The 23982-nt window shown below is 37.6% G+C and overlaps 1 protein-coding gene across 1 annotated transcript in view; it reads left to right on the top strand.

Annotated features, from left to right (window-relative positions):
• Positions 1–23210, top strand: part of LIPI (lipase I) — a 45533-nt gene extending 22323 nt beyond the window's left edge. Inside the window, exons 7-10 of the mRNA XM_075543448.1 lie at positions 516–620; positions 5243–5354; positions 12059–12235; positions 23093–23210. Coding sequence (XP_075399563.1) covers positions 516–620; positions 5243–5354; positions 12059–12235; positions 23093–23168 — 470 coding nt within the window. The 3' untranslated portion in view covers positions 23169–23210. The remainder of the gene's footprint in view (positions 1–515; positions 621–5242; positions 5355–12058; positions 12236–23092) is intronic.
• The last annotated feature ends 772 nt before the right edge of the window (positions 23211–23982 follow it).

Here is a 23982-nt window from a genome sequence, read left to right as displayed (position 1 = left end):
CCTATCATGGAGGTGTGCAGTCAATGATATGATTTTTTTGTTCTTTGATGCCTGGTAACTGATCCCTTTGGGACCACTCGCTCACTCAGGCTGGTGTGTTCTTCCATGTGGACTTTGTTGCTTCTGAGCTAGATGGCCGCTTGTTTATCTTCAAGCCTTTAAGACCCCAGTCACTATCTCTTTTGATAGCCGGGCACCATCAGCTTTCTTCACCACATTTACTTGTTCACACACTTTGGCTCCAGCCATTGTGTCGGGAGAGTGAGCATCATAGAGTTCCAATTTAATAAAAGAAGGTATTCATGCATTGAGGGAGTGTTTGAGTAGAGGCCCAAGGTCCTTCCGCCACCTTAATACTTGACCTATAAGTATAGACACATAGGTTATGGAAAAGTCTATGAAGCCTAATTAGGACTCCTATGACACAATGACACTTTAGTTTCTTTGGGGATTTAAAATATTTATGTGCTATTTGATAGAAGCCCATTTTCCTATTTCTTTTTCGCAAATCTCAGGTTATCATGCTGATCGGTGGAAAAGTATATTAAAAGAAAGAATAGAAAGAAAATCTTTGAGGACAACGATGTATATGGATACTTCTGGCGAAAATCCTTTCTGCAGTAAGTTGTAAACATTTTGTTTGTAAATTAATTAAATTTGTTTTTAAAACAGTTGTTAGCATATTAAGCCAGTGACTCATAGGACATACCCGGTCATATTTTATTCAATGGGTTCTTTCCACTCATGCAAATGTTTCATTTTCAAGGATGGTTAAGATTTGTTAGGCTCAGTTGGACAAATTAATAAAAGTTTGCGTATGATTTTCCCAAAGACATAGCAAATCGTTTCCCTCCTACCCGCTGCCTGCGGCTGTCGCTGTAGCAGATCTGGCTCAGAGGAGCCCTGAGCTCCACAGGGTTTCCAAGGATGGTCGTCCAGAAGGAGACCACTACCCTTCATTTGTCTTATGTACATACTCTAAAAGAAATACCTATTTTTGTCTACTTGTATCATTTGACATTAGGATTTTACTACTGAGTTTTGAGAATTATTTTAATACTCTAGATACAATCCTTATTGGAAATGTGGTTTGCAACTTCTCAGTTTTCATCCTTCTAATATGGGATGAAACATTCAGGGCAAACATTTCAAGTTTTGGTGATTTCTAATGTATTTCCTTTTCATTTTTTGGATACTTTTGAGATTACATCTAAGACCCTAGTGTAAATTATTTGATATTGATTTGTGTGTGTGCATTTTTATCCAATTATCCCATCGTTATCCCACGTAAAGCATAACACCTTTGCCAAAAATCATTTCTGCATCTTGTGCAAGTTTATTTCTGAGTCTCTAATCTGTTTCATGGACTGAGATATTTATACCACTTCTGACACCACAGTCTCGAGTACTAGGACAGGGGCCCTATAGGACAGAGGAGTTTACAAGCTTTTAAATCGGTAGGGGTGGAGGCAGCCTCATTTCTTCCATTGGTGGGTTAGCGGTGTCCTGAGTAGCCTGCTGCATCACCAGAGGGCTATTTAGCATCTCTGAACAGTGAGTCTTAATACAAGGTATGGGGATTCCGTTCTCTTTATTAATCTTTTTAAAGATTGTTTAGATACTCTGAGGCTTAAAAAATTACACTATTGTAAAATACTGATGAAAGAAATCAAAGAAAACCTAAGTAAATGGAAAGGTAAACTCCCAGTTCGTTGACTGGAACTCAACATGATAAAGATGTCAAATTGATCTATAGATTTAATGTATTTCTTATCAAAGCTCCAACAATATTTTCTATAGACATAAGCAGCATAAGTAGAAATGTATGCGTCATTTCTTAGTTTGGTGCTTCCATGCTAACTATTAGCATATAGAAATGGAATTGATTCTTTATGTCAAATCTGTTTCTACAATCTTGATGAGCTCACTTATTATTTTAGGATTTGAAAAAGATAAATTCCTTGGGATTTTCTCTTTGAAAAATCATCCTAACTGAAAACAGAGACATTTTATTTCCTTGTCCTTTTTGTAATACATTCTATAATACAGGATAAAGTGTTGGCATCTGCTTTGCAGATCCGGTAAGCCATTCCAGCACCCCTAAAATGGTCGCATTATCCACTTGGGTAAACACTGCCCTATAGGCTTTCAGAGGACTTTTTATTAATTGGACAGATAGCCTCATCTTTCTCCCACAAGGTGGCTGGTAGCTTTGAACTGCTGACCTTGGTGATCTGATAGCCTTCCTTCCTTTCAGATTTTCTCTCTTCTCTTCCATCTATGCTGACATTGTTAATGGTTGTACAACAGTTTCAAAATGTATGGATTTCTATATATCCTGATGATTCGCTCCATTAGAAAAGAGGCTCCTTTGATTTATTATGTAATGTCTTCATTGACAATCTATTCTAATTTCTGAAAAGTTTAGAAGTCCATATTTTTTTCTTTTTTATTTAATTAGTTAAGAAATTTAATAAGTAATTTTATGTAATTAGTGACTGGTTGAATTTTTAACAATACTTTTAAAATTAATACTAGTACCTTATGATTTTTATGTTTTAGTATCTTTTTGATGTATTTATATTACATTGTGATTGGAAAATGTAGTTCAACTTCTATTAATTTTGGATAGTTATAGAGATTTTTGACTTTAACATATGCCCACACAAACATATCTATACTTGAAAAATGAAAGCCATATTGTTAGATACTTCTAAGTTCATTGAATAATAGTTATTGATTGTATTCAATACCTTTAATAATTATTTACCTATTCGATCACTCTTCTGAGGGGATGGGTTAGTTATTTGTAATAGAAGCCTTGCCATTTTTTTCTTTTAAGTTTATTAATTTTGACTTCATCTATTTTCTGACTACTTGAGGTTGTTGATGCATAAAAGATTCAAGACTTACATTTTTCTGGTGAAATTTTTATATTATACATAAATATGTCTATTGTCACATACTATTAGACTTTACTTCAGAAAAGGTTTCCTCATATACTGTCTGAATCTTATGTTTGTCATATCTTTAATAGTACTGTACTCTGATATTTTAGATCCTCTTTATATTTGACACTCACTAATTGTGAATGTACACACTCTGGAGTTTAATGCTTACTTACAATTATCAATTTAATTTTTCACACAGTGTTTGCACTCCACAATCTTTCTCAGTTCAACTTCTTTCTGTGGTAAGCTTTATCCCTAAATCTATTTTCATCATATGCACCTTCAGTATTTTTTCTCACAAAATTTATGAAATTTTGCCTCATTTTGGAAAGAAGATTCATCCCAGTAGATAATTCTATTTTGCAAATATACTCAGCACTTTGAAGATGTTCTCTTATTTGGCCTTTATTATTAATATTTTTATATACATAATCTGTCCTTTCTTCCAGTTGAATTCCAACATTTTCCATATTATTATTTTTTCCAATCTCAAAGTTCAATGTAAATCTGGATTAAACAATAAAGAAAACCATATTTGTGCTATTCAAAATGAAGATGTTTTCCTTTAATTTAGATAAATTTCAGTGATAAGCTCTGCAAAATTGTCCCTAAAATATATTAGCTTTACTTGGTTTCAGAGCCTTAAGTACACTGATCCTGGAAGATTTTTAAAGTAAATTATTGCGGGTCCTTCACCTAATGACTAGAATAAATTTAGAATCCACGTTACTTGCAGTTTATTTAATACCCACTGTTTCTTTCTTTTTTAATCGAACCCTCACAGAGAGCCAGTGTGATGAGTTTGCTAGTTCCACTTTCTTTCAAAGACGAGGGAAAGCCCCTCGCTCTTACACAGCTCAGCTCAGCCACTGCACACCCGTCCTATGTCCCGTGCCTCCGGAGGAAGACACACGGACCTCCAAATTTATGCCATATATCCAATCGGGTTTCAAGCATTCTTTATCTTCTTTAATTTCTCTCCTTCTCTGATCATGGATGTTTATGTCTTTCTTTTTCTGAACGTTCTTTTTAAAATTTAAATACTTTAATCTGCAGCTCGATGTACTCAAGGACAGTAGGGGTGGGGTGGGCATTCTATTACATCTCAGGTGTCACTATTCCAGAACTCATCTGAACAAATTTCAATCTGGACTCTTAAATGTGATGTGGAACAAACTCTTTGGTCTGAACCTGGGCAGTAACTACTCTCCAGAAAAAGGTGTCCAACCATAGACCCAGCTGCTACTGCTGGTGATCTGCTTTACCGAATCAGATTGAAAACCTATGTGACGCACATCTCCCCTCACAGCGTGTGGTGGCACAGTGAGTCAGGAGCCACTTGGGGGACAATTGCTTCGTAAGCATCCTGGATATCGAGAAGTTTCATTTAACACCAAGCCTACTCATTTTTCCAATCGAGATTTATCACCACAATATTTTAAATATTAATTGTGTTGAGAAGGAGTGCCCGGGTAATGGGATAATCCACTTACAGTCTGGTTTCTTGTATTATGCTGAAAAGATTGAGAATAGAAATAAGTTCAGCATCCTTACCTAGGAAAAATATACTCTTTCATTTTTAGTAGGAATTTTTGTGAAAAAATTACTAATGCCTTACCTTATATAAACATTGGCTTACCTTATATAAACACACACACACCATCAAAGTGATTCTGACTCATGTGTCACCCTAGATGAATACAAGACTAATTAGCCTCACAATAATTCCTTAACAGCCAGTGAAATTTAGAATTATATACAAGTATGTAACTCAAATTTATCTCAATTCATCAGATCATTAAGGAACTACATCATATTCCCCTTAAGGGTGTTATTGGGAAAAAAAACATGTTCAGTGAATTTGCATCTTTAAGATTTTGGTTTATTTGTTGGTACTGACTAAGAACTTTTCGGCAGACTTCTTACTTCCTTTTGACATTTCTCCCCCAAACTAGCAGAAAGTTGTCACTTAAGAAGTAAAATGCATTACCCAGGTGCCAAATCAATGCTTCTGAATGTTCCTATATATGATATATCATGTATGCATATGAGCTCTGGGGCCACTGTCAGGTAAGCTTTGGATTGCTAGCTCACCAGCTACTCACGAGAAAGAAGCAGCTGGCTGCCCTGGTAAAATGCCTAGTCTTGAAAATTCTCGAGCGTCACTGTGAGTCAGAATCAACTGAATGGCAGGGGTCTGGCTTTTGGGTTGCTTGTCGTGTAGGCATATTTATATAGATACCAAAGCTAAATTAAAAGTAAGTGAACCCATTCTTTATTTTGTTTTATAGCCTACTATTTCATTCTTAATATACTTGTTCTGAATAAAACGATGCAGAATGGCTATATCACATTTAAATTATTAAATGAGTTTGGGATGTTTGAAGAACCAAGGCTTTATGAGTAAGTACAATTTAGTTGTTTTTTCCTGTTCCATAAACTAAATGATTGATTTTTTGATGATCCACATTAACAGAATGTAAATACTATATCCAGATGTTCTAACATTATAAGATATTGGAAACGTCTCAGGTATTGTATTTGCATGCTATCATTATATTGAGGAAAATAATGAATGTGAAAAAAAACCACTTTGATTTCTTTATGACAGTTAGTGAATAGGAGAGTTAGAGAGATCCTTTTCCACTGGCTGATTCCATTGTTCTTCTAATCCAAACATGTGGCATTGCAACTTTGTCACATGTTCAGGTCAAGTCATATTCAGTGATGTGACTAAATAGCTTGTGACTTCTAAGATGTGTTCTGTCTCAGACAGCATTCTCTCCTTTATCATCTGGATTCTATAATTCATTACTATGCTCCCACAGAGCTTACAGACAATGCTCATGATTACAGAGTTTAAATAAGGAAGTAAATAAGTTGCAATGCAGTTAAGAAAGAATATAGATTTACAGGCAGTACACGTTACAAAGTTCTCTCAGGTCGGCTCATAAATGCCCAAAGGGCATCCTATTCTGCATGAAGCCTCAACCAGAAGGCATTCAACTCAAGCTGTGTGGGTCAGCAATCCCACTCCCTGAATTAAGTATCCAGAAGCACCCCACTCCAGCGAGCCTCTGCCTAAAGGCACTCAACTTTACTTCAGAGGAACAGCAAGCTCAGCTCTCCCAATTACATACCCAGAGGGACCTCACTCCACAAGCCACCCTCCTGCCTAAATGCACCCAGCTTGATTTGCTCCCTCTCTGCTGCTCCTTAGATGTCAAAGCTGTTCCCTGGATTAAGAGGGTTCTCCTTGGAGGGATCTCCTGACTCTTACTAGTAGGGGGTGGTGGTGGTGGTGGTGTGTGTGTAAAATATATTACCTAAATTTCGACTTAAAGACATACTTAGAAATAGATCTCGTTTGTAACCTAGGGACTTGTTTTGTTTTAAGTGATCTAACCATATCAAAGAAGCGCTGGTGATACAGTGGATTACGTGCTAGACTGCTAGCAGTGAGGTACTTGATTTAAACTCAGGAGCTATTCTGCAGGAGAAATATTCGTCTCTCTTCTGTGGGAGAAACATGGGATTGCCTGCCCCTACAAACTTTTAGTCTGGGAACCCTATTCTCCAGGTCTATGCTGTGCTATGGGTTTGCTATGGGTCAGAATCTACTGGATGACAGTGGGTTTGAGTTTTCAAAATCATCACAAAGAATGTTCTCAGTTTGAGCTAGTTGAATATATATATGTGACATTTACTAAGTTCTCAAATTTAAATATGTATATTAAACTAAAGAATTATATTAAAACACCCGCTACTCTGAAAACTGTAGTTTCCAAACTGTTATGCTATATTAGAAATTCATGAAATTATGCAAGTGTTTCCAAAAGTTTCAGTGATATCGCTTGTCTGATGACTAAATAAATATAAACTATTATAATAGGATGTAAAGTTTGGTTTAAATTCTGACTGGCTGATAGTGACATAGTTGGAAATTCAGGAGGTATGGTTGGTAGATTCAAACTTTACTCCCGTTCTAATTTAGGTACTTACAATACCTGCATTGAGTACATCTGTGAAGCGGACCTTGTGCCTGAGTATGTGAACCCTGTTGTCATACAAATAAGTCCTAGTGGTTCTGAAAGACAAGTACCCAGTTATCTGCTAAGACAAAGATTTTCAAGTTAGAGGAAAGAGACTTTGGAGGCTATAAAGGTTGGAGGAAAGGGGAGGGAAAGATGGGGTGGGGAGTGGGGAGAGTAAGGGAGGGAAGCTTTTGGAGGGACAGTCCTGATTTTTAACAATTTTTCCCCGCGTCCCGCGGTGTTTCAAAAAAGTCCCGATTTTGGAAAGAATGCATGACAAGCTAGGGTACAGTTTTCGGCTGCCATGTGGCTATTTCACCAGGATGTAAGTTTTATCAATGGTGTCCCGCTTTACCAATGTTACAATCTGGTCACCTTTAGGAAAGATAAACAAGAAGGAGAAGAAAAATCAGAGGTAAGATGGTGGACTAATAGCTTAAATTGTAAAATATAAAATTGGTGACCTGAAATGTAACCACCGATTTCTGATTACAGTTTTCAAAAGTAATAATTAAAGCCACAAAACCCCTCTAGGACAGTGGTTCTCACCTTCCTAATGCTGTGAACCCTTAACACACTTCCTCATGTTGTTGTTACCCCCAACCATAAAATTATTTTCATTGCTACTTCATAACTCTAATTTTGCTACTGTTATGAATCGGGTCCTTGTGAAAGGGTCGTTTGACCCCCAAGGGGGTCGCGACCCACAAGGTGAGAACCACTACTCTGGGACAATTTTATTTTGTCCTATGAATTCCTATGAATAAAAAAGTTGAAATTTTATTAAACAAAAGCATAATGATTAAAACCATGAAGAACTGCATAGAAGACAAAAAGTTTGTGAAAAGTGTAATGAAATGATAACGTAATTTAAAAAGTAATTTGACATCCTGTCAAAAGAATACAGTGAGGTGTGACCTATGACATTCTCCAACTTCACAAAGGTGAAGGGAAATATTCAGCATCAGCTGCCAAATATTGATTTCTATGAAGCTGAAGTCAGATCTATCCCACCCTGCAAAATTTTTTAAATACGTTTATTGGAGACTCTTACATCCCTTATCACAATCCATACATTCCTCAACCCTACATTTTTATACCAGCTGTTCCTCCCACCACCCTCTCTACTTTTCAGCAGACCACTCATGATGATAGGGTTTATTAAGCGAGTTAATAGTTTGCAAAAGCTTACGATGCAATTACTCAGGCAGGATAGCCTTTTCTCATCTCTAGCTGTCCTTTAGCCTCTGCCCTGCTTGTGCAATGTCACAAAGCTCTCTTAGGGCTGCCAATAAATGACCAAAGGGCATGCTACTTCACTACATACTTCAACACAAAGGCACTCTGTTCCAGCTCTGTACATGAGCAAATTCAACTTCTCCAATAAAACGCCCAGAAGTGCCTCTCTCCGTAAGCAGCCCCAAGCCCAAAGACACACACTCAGCTCTACTTGCTCCACGCACTCACAAGTCCACTGCACTATTGCATGTCCTGGCTCCTGGTTCGACCTTTGCCATTGTTTTGGCATTTTTTATGGCTCCGTTAGCATCACCGCTGTTTCCTGGATAAAGGAGGTTCAGAGTACAAGGATATCAGGCTCCGAAGATGGGCCCCACTCCTGTCCTTTCTCCCTTAGTGGTAGTGAGATCCACCTGCTTCCCTATTATGATTATGGGATGACTTATTTTATATTCAGCAGGATGGAAACCATAATTAATTCTGTTACAATCTCTCCCAGCCTTAATCTTGTATTCCAGTGTGTCTCCTCCACCCTCTCTCACCCAGACTTAGCAGGAAAAAGACATCTGAGGGGCGTCAGAACGACTACGACTAGAAGAGTCATAGAAATAATGCACTGCACTGTAGACCCCTGTTTACAGATAATTGAGAGTTCTTGTGGCACAGCGGTTGCTAACCTAACTATTGGTAGATTGAACCCACACACAGTAGCTTGGTGGGAGGAAGATGTGATCATCTAATTCTATCATGGTTACACATTCTTGGAAACCCTGTGTGATAATTCTATCCTGCGCTACAGTGTCCAAATAAACTTTATATAGCAATGGATATATAATTCTTTTATTAATTCCGTATTCATCATATATAATTCAGCAACAAATATGTTGTACATTTTGCAAAATAATGAGGCCCCAAACTGAAGAAGACAGTTGTGGTTTTGAATGAGATGACAGAATACTGGAAGGAACCTGAGCAAAGGCATTACTCTGAATAATATATTTTAGAAAAGAACCATCTTTAGGCGCCGTAGGGACAATGGAGAAGATGCGAGAAAGCATTCAACGGGGAGGTATGTATTCAGGGCCAGTCAGGGAATGGGAGAGGGTGCTTTGAAAGGCTTGGAAAGTACTTGACTTCAGGAAAGGTGCACAGATTGCACTCCTTGCACTGATATGACAAACTTCTTCAGGTGACAATGAAATCAAGAGATTTGGTTTGCTTTACATTCATTATGTGCTCTATGGAATGTTCTGAAATATGGATGCATTTCATTTTAAAATGTGAACTAACATACTTCTCATGAAGGTCTGAAAACATATACATTTAAATCTCTCAGGGTAATATAATTTCAGCCAGGCTGATGGCTCTCTATTTTTAAATTGATAACTCTTCTCTACTTATTTTCTGTGCTTTGGGATTTAAATTATTTTTAAAATAGCCAAAACATTTTAAATAAACTTGTTTTCTGTATTGAAAACAAGACCATTAAAAAATCTACTACAGGAAATATGTAATAATATATAATAAAACTGGAACACATTGTTAATTATATTAAACCAAGTCCACTGCCACCCAGTCTATCAGACTGTAAGGGTCCCAGTATAGGTTTTCTGCAGCTGTACATCTTTACTGGAGCAGACAGCCTCATCTTTTACTCACAAAGTGGGTGGCGAGTTTGAGTCTCCCGTCTTGAAATTAGCAGTCCAATGCTTAACTCACAGTGCCACCAAAAGAAAACACACTGCTATCTAGTTGATTCCAAATCAGAGCAACCAGATGGAACATAGTAGACCTACCCTTTGGGTTTGCCACGGTCGTAAATCTTTCTGGGAGCCTCACGTCTCCTCTCTTCCTGAGGAGCAGCTAGTATGTTCGAACTACTGACCTGGGGTTAGCAGCCCAACACATAACTCATGAAGCAGCCAGGACTCCACCGTCACAGCAACGCCCTTTGATTCTGGTACTGTTGCTGTCGTGAGGGGCCATGGTGATCCTTGAGACACAGAACAAAACACTGTCCAGTTCTGCAGCATCCTCAAAATGTCTCCTATTTTTGCACCTGTTTCTTCTAACTTTGTGCTGTACCCCATATGCCAATGACGGTCCTGAAGGCTGTGCTCCGTTCCTATCAATATAGTAGACTTGACTTTGAGAAAGCCACTCTTGCTCAGTCATATTTTGCCTTCTGACTACAGGGGCTCATCCTCTGCCACTATCATGGGCAATGATCTGTTTCTATTCACTCGCCCTTCAGCTCTAACAATGTTGGGGTGCTATGCATCACATTTTTAGTGGCTACTTCCTTCAAAGGGGACACCTATTTGTTCTTTGTAGTGTGTTCTTAGGAAGCTCTGCTCACTTTGGGTGACATCTGCTGGCATTCGAAATGCCAGTGACATTGTTCCCAGCATCACAGCAACACCATAGTCACCTCAGTATGACAAACTGACAGCGACGTGGTGTCCTCCTTAATTATGCAGCCATATGTATCTTACCGTTTGCTTTTTAATCATTCATATTCCTTTCCAGACCCTCATCAGGTTCCTCTTTTTTGGGGGAGGGGGGTACCTTTATGGTCATACCCAGAAGATGGGTTTTGAATGGCTTGATAACATTCATTGGCTTTCCCTTCCCTGAACATCTGTGAGAAATTATGATGGAGGAAGTCTAGGACAAATATGGGGTTACAGGATTACTGGTGTATTTGTGTACTGGTGTACCATTCGTGGTTACTGTGTGCATGAGAGAGATGGGGGGCACGGAGAAGAGGAAATAAGGGGCAGAGGTTTGGGAGGGGAAGGAGAGACAGGAGAGAAATGCTTGTGAAATGGTCATCTTTACTCAAGCAAGTTATTATTTGAAATAGAAAATTATTTCATCAGAGTTTAAAATGACTTCTTTGCCTCTTCTCCATCCCCCTCATAGCTTATTATCATTTTCCCTGAGTTTCCTCAACCAACAGGGGTGATGACGAGTGAGCAATCAGCATGTCGCCACTCTACCCAGCAGGCCCCGTTTGTCCGTCCCAGCTACCAGATGCCATGATTCTGGCTCTTGGGGGTGGGATATGAAGCGGAGTATTCACGTGTTGAGAAGACTGAGTTCACAACTCAGATCTGCATTCTCTAGCTGTGTGACCTTGAGAAAGGTGTTTGCATGATTGGCTCCTCAGTTTTTTCATGTATTGTCTTTATTATTTCTTTTTGATTTTAAGCTTGTATAAGTTTTTCTTCAGATCATAAATATTTGGTAAAGCACAACAGAGCAACAACTAGTATTTCAACATAGTCTTTCGAGGAACTGTGCTAGTTTTTGAGAGATCTTTAAAACTAAAAGCAAAAAAGGAATTCCTCAATGTCGACATATGTGTGATTTAGTCATTTGGTCTGAAAGGAGGGACCCCTGTTGGTGTGATGGGCTCTGCAATGGTCTCCTAGTCACAAGGTCAGCAGTTGGAAACCACCTGCTGCTCAGAGGGAGAACGAGGAACCTTTCTAGTCCTGGCAGAATTATCTTCTCTGAACCCCCCGGGAGCCACTTCTGTCCGGCAGGCTCACTTTGAGTCAGCATGGACTTGAGAGTGATGTGTTTGCATCTGAAATGCAAGATGTTTACATTTCCCCCAAAAGATCATCCTCCAAATATTTCAACATAGAAATCCATATGTTATTTTGCTTTCAATTACTGTTTAAATTATTCTAAAGCATATTCAACACACAATTCATAGATGACACATCTTTCTTATGCACTGTTAATATTGTACTGATCTATAGAATCTTAGAAATTAGAATTTCCAATGATTAATATGCTAAACATATCATATTTTCTATTTAGGAAGAGTGAATCATCTTATCAAGTTCAACAAGTCAGTGTTCTTGCTCAGTTTTATAATGATGTATCAAATATTTCAAGCATTAGTCTGACATATTTCCAGAGCTCAAATCTGCAATGTCCCACATGCAAATACATGATCCAGCGTCTTATGCTAAGATCACTCACGTATCCAGAAAGGTAAGGAAGCAAAGGTGTGGTTTGAAATGCTTTAACCTGAAGATAATTGATTTGTTAAAGAATGGTTTAAGTACTCATGTATGGGAATATTTATTGAAAATTTATTACATGAATATTAGAAGATTGCCTAAAATATTCCATGTTTCTATATTTACATTTGTGATATCATGATCAAAGTTCTCTGACTCATGTGGTTGGGTGCCATGGAGTTAGTTTTAGCTCACAGCGCCCTTATGCATAACAGAACGAACCAATGTTCAGTTCTGTGCTGTCTTCACAATCATTAATGTGATTTAGTGTTTGTGTTTGATGTGTCAATTTATGTCATTCAGGGTCTCCTTTCTTTTCACTTAGCTCTATTTTCCCAAGGATAATGTCCTCTTCCAGGGACGGGTCTCTCTTAGTAACATGTTCTTAAGAAAGTATCTGAGACGATGTCTCTGCTTCCTCACTCTTAAGGCATTTTCTGTTTGTGCTTTTCTAGAACAGTCTTGTTTGTGCCTTTGGAAATCCATGGTTTACCCAATATGCTTGACCAAACCCATAATTCAGATGTATCAACTGATCTTTGCTCTTTATAAATCGTGGACTCATTAAGTGCAAATTTTATTTTGTTGTTTTTTGTTTTGTTTCTCTTAACCTATATTGTGTTTTATACAAATTGAAGGTTTACTACAACTCTGATTCAAGCAAGTCTACCATTACCACTTTTCCAATAGCCATGTGCTTCCTTAGTGTCTGTGGGTGACATTTCCGTAGCTCTCACAGCATCTCACGCTTTTTCATAATGCTTCTTCACACTCAATAGACACAGGACAGTGTAAATATATGCACCGATAAATGAAAAGAAATCATGTGCCACTCTCTTTATTGGGATATTCCCTTGATTGTGATGGTCGGTAATGGAACCCTCATTATTTTTAAGGCATGCTGTAAGTAACAATTTTGCAGAAAGTAAGAAGAATAAAAATAATATGATAAGTGTGTTCAACTAACAAGGCATATAGAAACACAAAAGAGTTGGAAAATATTTGTAAAGTGCCTAACTTTTCGTATGATTAGATTTAGTCATTCAATAAAGTTATTAATTTTATTGCTCTTATCCCTCCTGTGGAATGCTTGTGAGTATACAAAAATATACGAGCATTTTTCAGCTGAAACATTAAAAACTTTACCTATCAAATGGTAGAAAAAGATGAACATTATTCCTAGAAATAAAAGAGATGTGAAGACTCCCTATTTCTGTAACATTTAAAATATGCATTTATATTTAGGTAAAGATGATTTAATTTTATACTCTGCTTTTGAAATTTATATTTAAGGGATTCATTTTGCCAGAGAATACAGTCTAATTCTAATGTAATAGAAATATAAATAAGAGGAGCAGCAAAAGCGCACAATGTAAATTTTGGCCAAAAAATAGAAACTTAGCCGGATTATTTCTCTCGCAGCACTCAGTGAATAAGAGAAAGAGGAATTTAGTTCCAAACACAGAGTCAAGGATAGCAAGCCCTTTGAGTACATTGGCGAATGCCAGTCCTCCCTACTTCTCTCATCATTACGCAGAAGTGAACAGGACAGCCACCATAAAAACCCCATGAGGCCCACCCAACACAACAATTCCCAATAATAAGAAGACCAATAGCAATTAAAATTTAGAGAGAGGGTGTACATACTAACATTATCCTACAGGAAATGAAAGTAAATTACATAAAACATGTCTCAATGTTCTCACTGATAGTTAAGAAAACTATAATTCTTTTAAAAATGTGAAGAATATGACAACAAAATGTGGTTAAAATGGGATTTGGTTGCGATTTAGTATAACCATGAAAGCATTAAAGGCTATAACTAATCAAGCATGAGAAAAACAAATTGTATAAAATAATCATCAAGGTCAAAAGAGAGAAAATAAATAATAGAGCAGATTGGGTGATTATAATAGGGGAGGAAATCCGGGTTCAGAGTGTGGATTTCAGGTACGACTGAGAAGGCAATACGCAACAGAAGAAATCATTGCAGATATAAAAGAAAACTTCAATTATTAGAAAGAACATATAGATTTTAAAGGAAAAGAATGGACTAAGAACCGGAAAAATTAATTAAAATATACCAATACTCACACCAATTATTATATTTAATAATTGATAGAAAGATGAATTCTGAAAGAATTAATATAAATTTATGTTTTAGAAATGACTATTAGAATATTTATTATGGAATATCCACGTATAAAGTGTTAGGCAGTCTCAAAAGAGCAAATTATCCCAAAAGCTATTAATAAAAAAATTAGATTGTACACAAAGACTTGGAGAAATGATGAATATTGAAAAGAAAATATACCAGAATTTTAGCAGTTGCTTAAACAGTGATACCATATAATTTATTAGAATTTTCTTGTTTATACACATTTTTACAAAATTGTAACTATGCATGTATTCCATATTAAGGAAAATGATGGACTTTTTTTTTCTCACCCAGAGACCTTATTGAAAATAAAGTAAATTTTTCCTGATACCTAAGTAGAGACTTTTCATAGGTGTGGTTATTTGCTAATTCCTTTAAATAATAATTACTGTTATTATCATATATGCTTTTATCGAAAAATAAGAGTAAGAAAATACAATTATATTTTTAATACTGCTTTCTTTCTTTTTAATCATTTTATTGGGAGCTTTTACAACTTATATCACGATTCATACATCCATCCATTCTGTCAAGCACATTTGTACATATGTTGCCATCATCATTTTCAAAACATTTTCTTTCTACCTGAACTCTTGGTATCAGCTCATTTCCTTCCTCCCCCACGCTCTCTCCCTCATGAGCCTGGAAAATTTATAAATTATTTTTTTCATGTCTTACACTGACCGCTTCAACCACTTTACTGTTGTTCATCACCCTGGAAGGGAGTTATATGCAGATCATTGTGATCGGTTCCCCCTTTTTCCCCCCATCTTTCCCTTACCTTCCTGGTATCTCTAGTCTCATAATTGTTCCTGAGGGGTTTATCTGTCCTGGATTCCCTGTGTTGTATGTCCTCTGGTCTAGCCAGATTTGTTAGGTAGAATTGGGGTCATGATGGAGTAGGGAGGGGCCAGGGAGCATTAAAGAGTTAGAGGAAAGTTGTATGTTTAGTTGGTGCTATACTGTGCCCTAACTGGCTCATCTCTTCCTTGTGACTCTAAGGGGATGTCCAATTGTCTACAGATGGGCTTTGGGTCTCCATTCTGCCCTCCCCCTCATTCATTTAGTTATAATTTTTTGTTCTGGGTCTTTGACACTTGACACCTGATCCCATCAACAACTTAGGATCACACAGGCCAGTGTGCTTCTTCCATGTGGGCTTGTTGCTTGCTTCTCAGCTAGTTGTCTGCGTGTTTATCTTCAAGCCTATAAGACCCCAGATGCTATATCTTTTGATAGTTAGGCACTATAAGACTACTGCATCACATTGGCTTATGTACCCATTTTGTCATCATCAATCGTGTCCAGATGGTGAGCATCACGGAATAGCAGGTTTTTAGAACAAAAGATTCTTCTATTGAGGGAGTACTTGAGTAGATGCCCAATGTCTGTGTGCTACCTTAATACTTCACATATAAATATATGTACATAGATCTATTTCCCTATTGTAATATATAAATATGTTTACATATGTACATTCCTGTATTTAGACCTCTATAAATGTCCTTTGCCTCCTAGTTCTTTCCTCTATTTCCTTTTATTTTCCTCTTGTCCCACTATCATGTTCGACCTTCATTTGGATTTTAGTAATTCCTCTTGGCTACATTACACTTGATCAAGTCCCATCAGGCATCTTATGCCCTCCTTGTCATTGATTTTAGATCACTTGTTTCCTTGTCCCTGAGTTTGTTGGTACCCCCTTTCCTTTTCCCTGCCTTCCCCTCTCCCATATTCCCCCAGAACCATCTGTCCCATTGTTTTCTCCCCCAGATTTTTTATCCTGCCTATCTTATCTAGATAGACATGCAAAAGCAATAATAAGAAAAGTGGAGAGGATTGGTTTGAATATGATTAGAAATAAGCTTTGCCTAACTACACATTTGCTATGATGCCTAGATTTTTTAGAAAATTTTTATTTTATAAAGTCTTTTTCTTCAAAATATAAAGTTTCTGAATTCTTCATGCAGGACCAAAAAATAAAAAGATTTTAAAATTCATAAACTACTTCTAAAATGTCTGTTTTAAATGATATTTACTATATTTATCCAATCTCTTTTAAAATGGTTGATACAATAAGTTATTCTCTTTTTAATTTTCCTTTAAGTTGTTGTGGCATAATTCTAGAGAGTAATTGTATAATTCTAGATCGTAATGCTATAATTGCGTAGTGTAATCAAGAATTTTCAGGTTGTAATTATGAAAATGGCAGCACATATATTTTCACTATACTGTGAGTAATTAGAGTAATTACATAAATACCCAATAATCAATAAAGAGCACAGCGAACTTGGAAGGAAAGCACATTTCAAATGTACATTACAAATGCATTTTACCATTAGTTCTGTTTGCTATGAAATGTTTCCTTTCCTTTTGTATATGACGGGGCTTTTAAAATATGTGAAAAAATCCATTATTTTTTAATTCATTATTTTTATTTTTCCATGGAATTTTGAAGTTCATTTGTATTCTTGTAATTTCGTAGATGTATTTTTCAGTGACATAATGTGTACAAGTTATGCATTTGACTCATGCTTGATGCTGTTACCAACAGTGTCCTCAGTGTTCTTCCTTTTCCTTATTGGAAAATTTAGCTTTCCTTAATCATCCTTTTCTTTGTAAATACACCATTCAAGCAACAGATTGACCCAGTAAATAACTATGCAAAGTGGATTAATTTCTATTGCTGAAATAATAATGAGAATGCTTCTTTTGTAATGCTTCTGTGAAACGACAAGTTCCATTCTTTAACCATGTAAATACTCCTATGTTCATGCAGCAATTTGATTCTTGGATCCTTTCTAAACTTTTTATCCATTCTCTTTAATTACTTCTATCACAGTACCCTCTGCTGCAATAACTGTTAATCAGTGTGCTAACCCATGAGGAACGTTTAGAACATAAGACTGCTCAGGATTGGCTAATACGTACGGGAAAAAGAAAAAATGCCTCGATCACAATTGCATCTAATAAGATCTCGTGTATCTTCTGAACTCATTGCCCCAAACTCAGTCTAACATTTTGAGGGAATTAGTACGCAAAGAAATTTGAGTTATTTTGCAAGATGTCTGTTTTGAATGCTGGGAATGATTTAAGGAGGGATATATTGTGCCCCAACGGATGATGATGTCATGACTTTGAACATGTGGGAATACGATTGAGGTTTTTTTACATTAGTAAATTGCTTTCAAATTGAATAATCAACTTGGCGTAGCAGCTACTATATTCTAAATACTATTTTTTGCAATCCTGGCAACAACTCTAAGAGATAGTCTTCTCCCCTCCCACTTTCACTTAAGAAAGGAGAGATCTGGGGCTGTTAAATCACATGTGTAATGTCACTCAACTCAGAAATGTCTTTTCAATGATTCAAATCAAACCTTCTCTACCCCAGTATCTTTAACCTTGGGAATGTTATGTTTTTATTTTCTTCTCTCTCTTTCTTATTTTGTGTTGTTGTTTTTATAGGAACAAAGAGTTATTAGTTAATGTAATCAAGTATTATTTTGTTAAACATTTTGAAATTTAATTCATATACAATCCTAGAACTGAAAAAAGCAACTGTAATTTTTGTTGCACAAACTCATGATCACAAGTTTACAAGTAAATCCTGTAATTAACTATAAACATTGCAAAGCAAATAGAGTCTGTGGGAATTGCCAGACCGATGATGCCCTGCAATTACTCCAGGATCACTGTTACACATGGGTCACTTGTATGTAATGTACCTGGAGTTATGTCAACTCCAGATTATAATTATAAACAACTAAACAATGTTTAACTGTAAACTGATGGCTGCATTATATAATCTATACATGTAATACATGTAGCCTGTGAAATATTTAACATACTTATTCCTTGATTGTTATGACCTAGTTTTATTCTCAGGGTCTGGCTATTATAAAGGGTATTGTGGTGAATATGTGTGTATGCCTATTGTCTGCATTTTAAATCAGTTTCTTGCTATCTGGTGATCTGAGAGACATTGAGGAGAAGGAGGGCTGTTTTCCAATTTTCCACCTCATCAGATGCTGTGCATTGTTTGGGACAAATGGTGGCGAACCCGCTGATCGTCCTGGTTTTCAGCAGGCACTCTATGTCCTTTACTGTGAGGGATAGGGGGAGGGAGGGAAAAGCAGAAAACGTGTGTTATATCCAACTCCCTGTCTGCTGAAGCATGTGTTCCTTGACTGCTGGCTCTGTGGGTTAAAGATTGGGTTGCCAACTGCAAGGTCAGCAATTGAAACCCACCATGTGCTCCGAAAATGATTTCTAGTCTCCGAATGACTAATCCTCTACCATCACGCCAGCTCTTACCTGGATGTGCTAGCTATCTAGTGCTGTGACAATAAAAATACCCAAAGTGGATGTCTTTTAAAAACATAAATTTACACTTTCACAGTCTGGGAAAGCCCAAAGCAAGCAAGCAACCAACCAAATTCACTGCTGTCGAGTCAATGCCGACTCAGTGAAGATTTGTGGGTTTCTGAGACTGTAGCTGTTTACTGAAGTAGAAAGCCCAGTCTTTCTCCCCAGAGCTGCTGGTGGTTTGAGCTGCGGCCCATGCATGACGCAATCACAGCCCATTGCATCACCAGGACACACCCAGGCTCCTATTCAGGAAGGCTTTCCCTGTCTGCTCTGGGGGAAGTCCTCAGCAATCTTCCTGGGGTGGGGGACTTTCTGGGTACCATAGCCTAGTCTAAAAAAGAAAGTGTTTCACAGCTGCATCTTCTTTCTTGGTAGAACTGAAGTCACCTTGATTTGGGCTCATTTGTTTCATCTACATCTTATCACAAAAGAAATGGAGTTAAGATACAACCTGAATGTATATATTGTAGTCTGCCTCGTTAACATAACTACCTCTAATTTATCTCATCAACAGCATAGACATTAGAATTTACAACGCGTATGATAATTACACCAGACCACCAAAGAAAGAATAATTACTAAATGTTGTAGCCTACTCTCCGTTCCCAGAAAGAAACAACCCAGACTGCCACAAGTTCAAAAGAAAAAGTGTTATTACCTGCGCAGGGACTATCAGCCCTCTTGAGAAGAGACTGAACAGTGGCCTGTCTAATTTTCCAAAGGTTTTTTATACTTTTGCAATGTGCAGGTATGCAAGCAAGCAGAGTACAGAAGCAGGGTATTGTGGTTAGCCATTCTTAGTTGAACAATCACTGCTCTTAGTTCTTCCAAACTCTTAGCTCTCCCATACATTTCCTTGGGTGCAGCCCATTGCACTTGTCAGCAGAGCCTGCCTCCCGAATATCAGCTAGTTTATTTATGGTTTATAGCTAGTTCATTTATAGTTCACAATGGCTTCTGTCAGCTCAACATGGCTTCACTCCTGTCAAGGCTATTTATGCTTTTCCAAGCGCTACTACAAAAATACTGAAAATTTGACAATTATAACCTAGCCAAGTTGACATGAGTATTTTGGGGAAGCCCAATCTAATCTATGATATCCCAACCTTGGCATCCTCCAAAATTCTTGTCCTTTCCAAGTGCAACACATTTTCATCCTATCCTATCACATCAGAAGTCTTAAATCATTTATATGTCCAATCCCATCTCTGGGTCAGATTCCTTTGCATCAGTGAAATATAGGACATAAGTCGTCTTTTATCCTGCTAACATAGTCCAAAGAATAATGATGGAGCAGGCTTAAGATAGACATTTTCATGAAAACAGAGCAATCACACGGAACAAAGGAATCATGATCACCAAGCAAATGAAAACCCTGGAAGAATAATTCACATCAGTTTCCAAGGGTCAGAAATAATCCTCTGCTCTCTGAGACCACGGCAGGAGTCTGACCCTACAAAGTCTGGGTGTTGGCCACCTTCTTTGGATTCTAACTGGAGGTCACTTAGCTCTGGACTTTGGCTTCACCTTTCAGGGTCCCCGGGACATTGATTTTGCTCCCCAATAGTGGGGAGTCCCTTACTAGTCCAACCCTACTCTCAGTGCCCACCAGCCTTATCCGCGTGCCCTCTGCGCCTGGCATTCCTGCCGCCTCCAGCTTTGAGAGTGGCTCTTTCCCCATCACCCAAGGGCTCATGAAGGGTACTCCCACTCCCAGAACTAAATTAGTGATGCTCTGACTCAGCAACATGGCCCCACACCTTTAAATCCCGGAGGCCCTGACTCTCTCATTTGAGTCATTAGAAGTCAAGGCCCTACTCATTGTGACTGAGGCGACTCCACTTCCCATTCCCTTGGGTCTTCAGCAGTTCAGACTTTTCTTCCAAGGTCCACGACCTGCTGGAGTGAGTGTCACCAAGTTCACTGGCTTCACTGGTAGTTGCCTTGAGGTCCACCGACAGGCCGCCTACCTGAGAGCATGCAGCTAGCTTGCTCTATGAGTTACTTGCTCTGTCATTTCCCGCTGCTCTCCTGGTTCTGCCGTGTCTTCTCCCCTCTGTCTTCTGAGCCTTCTTCTCCACGATTGCCTGCGATGTCTGGGTTCCACCAAATGCCTCTTAGAGCGAATCTAAGTTTCTATTATTAAACCACCCAGATTGTGCCGTCTTTTATTTATTACCCGATTTCCAGACTGCTTCTGCATATTCACTCTCTGTTAGAGCAACACGCCCTATTCCAGGTGCTCAGTTCTTCCTTAATCGTCCCGGTCTCTGTTCTCTTCGCACTCAGAAGAGAGCCAGACAGTTCAAATCTGTGTCGTGTTAGGGCCAACTTGTGCCTTTGTTTGAGAGAGGGATAGCCTTATCTCCACTCACTGCTTAGTTTTGGAAAAATGCTGATGTGTTTCCTTTTGTTTTGCGGTTGGTTAGTTTCAAACATAGGTAGTTATTCTAAAGAGAGACTAATCTCTGATCATTTAAAAAGCATTATTTTGGGCCAACTTCTAGAAATTCTTTGAAGATTTAAATACTGTCATTTGTATTTACTCTCATAACATAGCCATTTAAATTTCTAGTTGTATAATCTAAATTAGATATCCTATGTTATCCTCTACCCAACTTTATACTTAAAAAGAATTCTGTTTATATTTTATTGCTTGAAATACTTCAGTCGATATAGAAAACTGCTTCATTTATAAAAGGAATAGCATCTAGGAGTCAGTTCAATACTTTTAAGTTGTATTCAAGTAGTTTGTCGCTGAAGTGGAAAGAAACGGGGGAGCTGTGTCTGCTGGGCTACAGCTGTACCTGTGTTGAGTTAAGGATGAACTACTAGCCCCTGTGTAATTTGATTGGTCCTATTTTTCCTTTTCTTTTCATATTATTTCCTAAATTATGGGAAATATCTGTACACTGTTACTTCTATTTTCCCTTTTCATGCCTTTCCCATCCCTCCATTGAGCTGTCCTGTAAGGTTTCCCGGGCTTCAAGCATTGCTCGGTCGCCGGGGCTTTTCTCTTGCAGAGTGATTGGTAGATCCATCAAGCTCTTGGTTAGCAGCCCAGAGTTGCAGTACTGTGCATTCGGGCTCCTTTTACGACATTAATGAAGAGTTAAATAGCTAAACAAAATGCTTAATTCCCCCTAGAGACTTGACTTGTCAGAAATCTTCAAATAATAAATACGTAGTCTCTTCAAGATACAAAATATTTTAAACTCTGCTGTCAAATTGATTCCAATGCAGAGTAACCCCATAGGACAGAATACGGCCATCAAGGTTGTGTATATTTATGGAAGCAGAGTGCCACATATTTATCCCCTGGGTTGGCTAGTGGGTTGGAAGCAACAACGTTTCACTTAGTAGGTGAAAGTTTTAAGAATTGCACCAACAGGGCTCCTAAAAACACTTTCAAATGTTAGTACTTTTCAGTTTGGTAGGTAGCAAAAGTTGGTGCCTGTCGTCACCTCTGATGCATGTGAAAGCTGGACAATGAATACAGAACAATGAAGGAAAACAATGCCTTTTAATGATGTGTTTTTGAAAATATTAATTATACCATGCAATCCCAGATTATTTAACAAATTTATCTTGGAAGAAGTATTACAAGAATGTTCCTTAGAAACATGGATAGTGAGAATTTAGCCATGTTCTTTAGACGTTGTATCAGGATGTGGCAGCTCCTGGAAAAGGACATCTTGCCGAGTAAGGCGGAGTTTGAGGGGCGCAGGGAGACTTGTGTGGGAAGATGGACTCAGAGCAGCTAGAAAAGTGGACTCCAGCAACTACAGCAGCAACGGTGATCGGGAGGATGGCACAGGCCTGAGCAACATTTGCTTCTGTTACACCCAGAGTTGCTATGACGCATGGCCCACTCCCAATGCACCTAACAGCAATCCTGAAGAAGATTAAGCCATTTTGACAGGCATCCATTATGTAATTTACACAAGTCTTTTTTGAAGGCTGTAGAAGTAGTTCTCCGGTGAGTAAGGATGAGTTCAAGTTTAACTTTGTCCACATTAAAGTGTATCTTCCATACGCTGTAAATACTCCAATTAAGCAGCAAGGAAAGAGCAGGTTTAAACTGAGCTTTTTGTTGTTATTTCTCATAAATATTGATTCTATGACATTACTACATTGTAAAATAAGGCAGAATTAAAACAGTTCTATAAATTTGTTTCCACTATCTGCATTTGGAGAAGTAACCAGTCACAGGCATAGTATATTCTAGCATTTATATGCAAAGGAGATACAATTTGCTGTTTTACTAATAGATATTTCTTCTCTTTTTCTTCTCTTTCACAGACCACCGCTTTGCATGTGTAATATTGTACTTAAAGAAAGTGAGGAAGTATTAATCAATCCAAGAGCATGCATATAAAAGGAAAATAATTAAAATGTTTTTCTCATAAAATATATTCACTAGATTTGTTTGAAAATGAAATAACTTGTAAAAAGAAAAACTCATTAATTATTTTCTTTCAGAATAAATAATTCATTCTGGGATGTAGATGCTTTATTTCTTGAGTATACTTTTAGAATATAGAAAATAAAATGTTTAATGTAAACTTCAATGTTGACTTGAGTTTACTTTCTTTTATATTCATATGCTTGTCATTTGGAGAAATTACTTGGACAAAAATCAGTTGCCCTTTATAAAACTTCCATTTAAATATCCACTTGGCATTTTTCTGAGTGCTTTATAAATAAACATTTTATTTCGATGAAGCATGATAAATAACCTAAGGATATGTGAGGCTGAGTCTAATTATGACTCCACCACTTACTAACAATGCGGGGTTGAATAAACTGATTTACTTCACCTTGTCTCAGTTGCCAAAGCGATTTCATTAAGGTTGATTCAATAAGGCACTTTGAATATTCTCTGAGCAGAGTGAGATCAGTAAAAACAGTGAGAGTCAACATTTCTCATAGACATGTGAAAATTTGACATAGAACAACGAAGACCGAAAAGGAACCACTGCATTTGTATTATGGTGTTGGCGCAGAATATCAAAAGTACCATAGAGGGCGAAAAGTACAATAAGAATGCTCCTTAGAAGCAAGGATGGAGACACTTCCCCTCATGTCCTTTGGAGATGCTATCTGAAGAGACATGTCCCTGGAAAAGGACATCATTCTTGATAAAGCAGGGTTTCAGAGAAAAAGAGGCAGACCCTTGACAACATGATCTA

This window comes from Tenrec ecaudatus, chromosome 2 (genome assembly GCF_050624435.1).
Source record: "Tenrec ecaudatus isolate mTenEca1 chromosome 2, mTenEca1.hap1, whole genome shotgun sequence".
In the NCBI taxonomy this organism is placed as follows: domain Eukaryota; kingdom Metazoa; phylum Chordata; class Mammalia; order Afrosoricida; family Tenrecidae; genus Tenrec; species Tenrec ecaudatus.
Note: the sequence above shows the minus strand (reverse complement) of the source record. Positions and strands in the feature narration are given on the sequence as shown.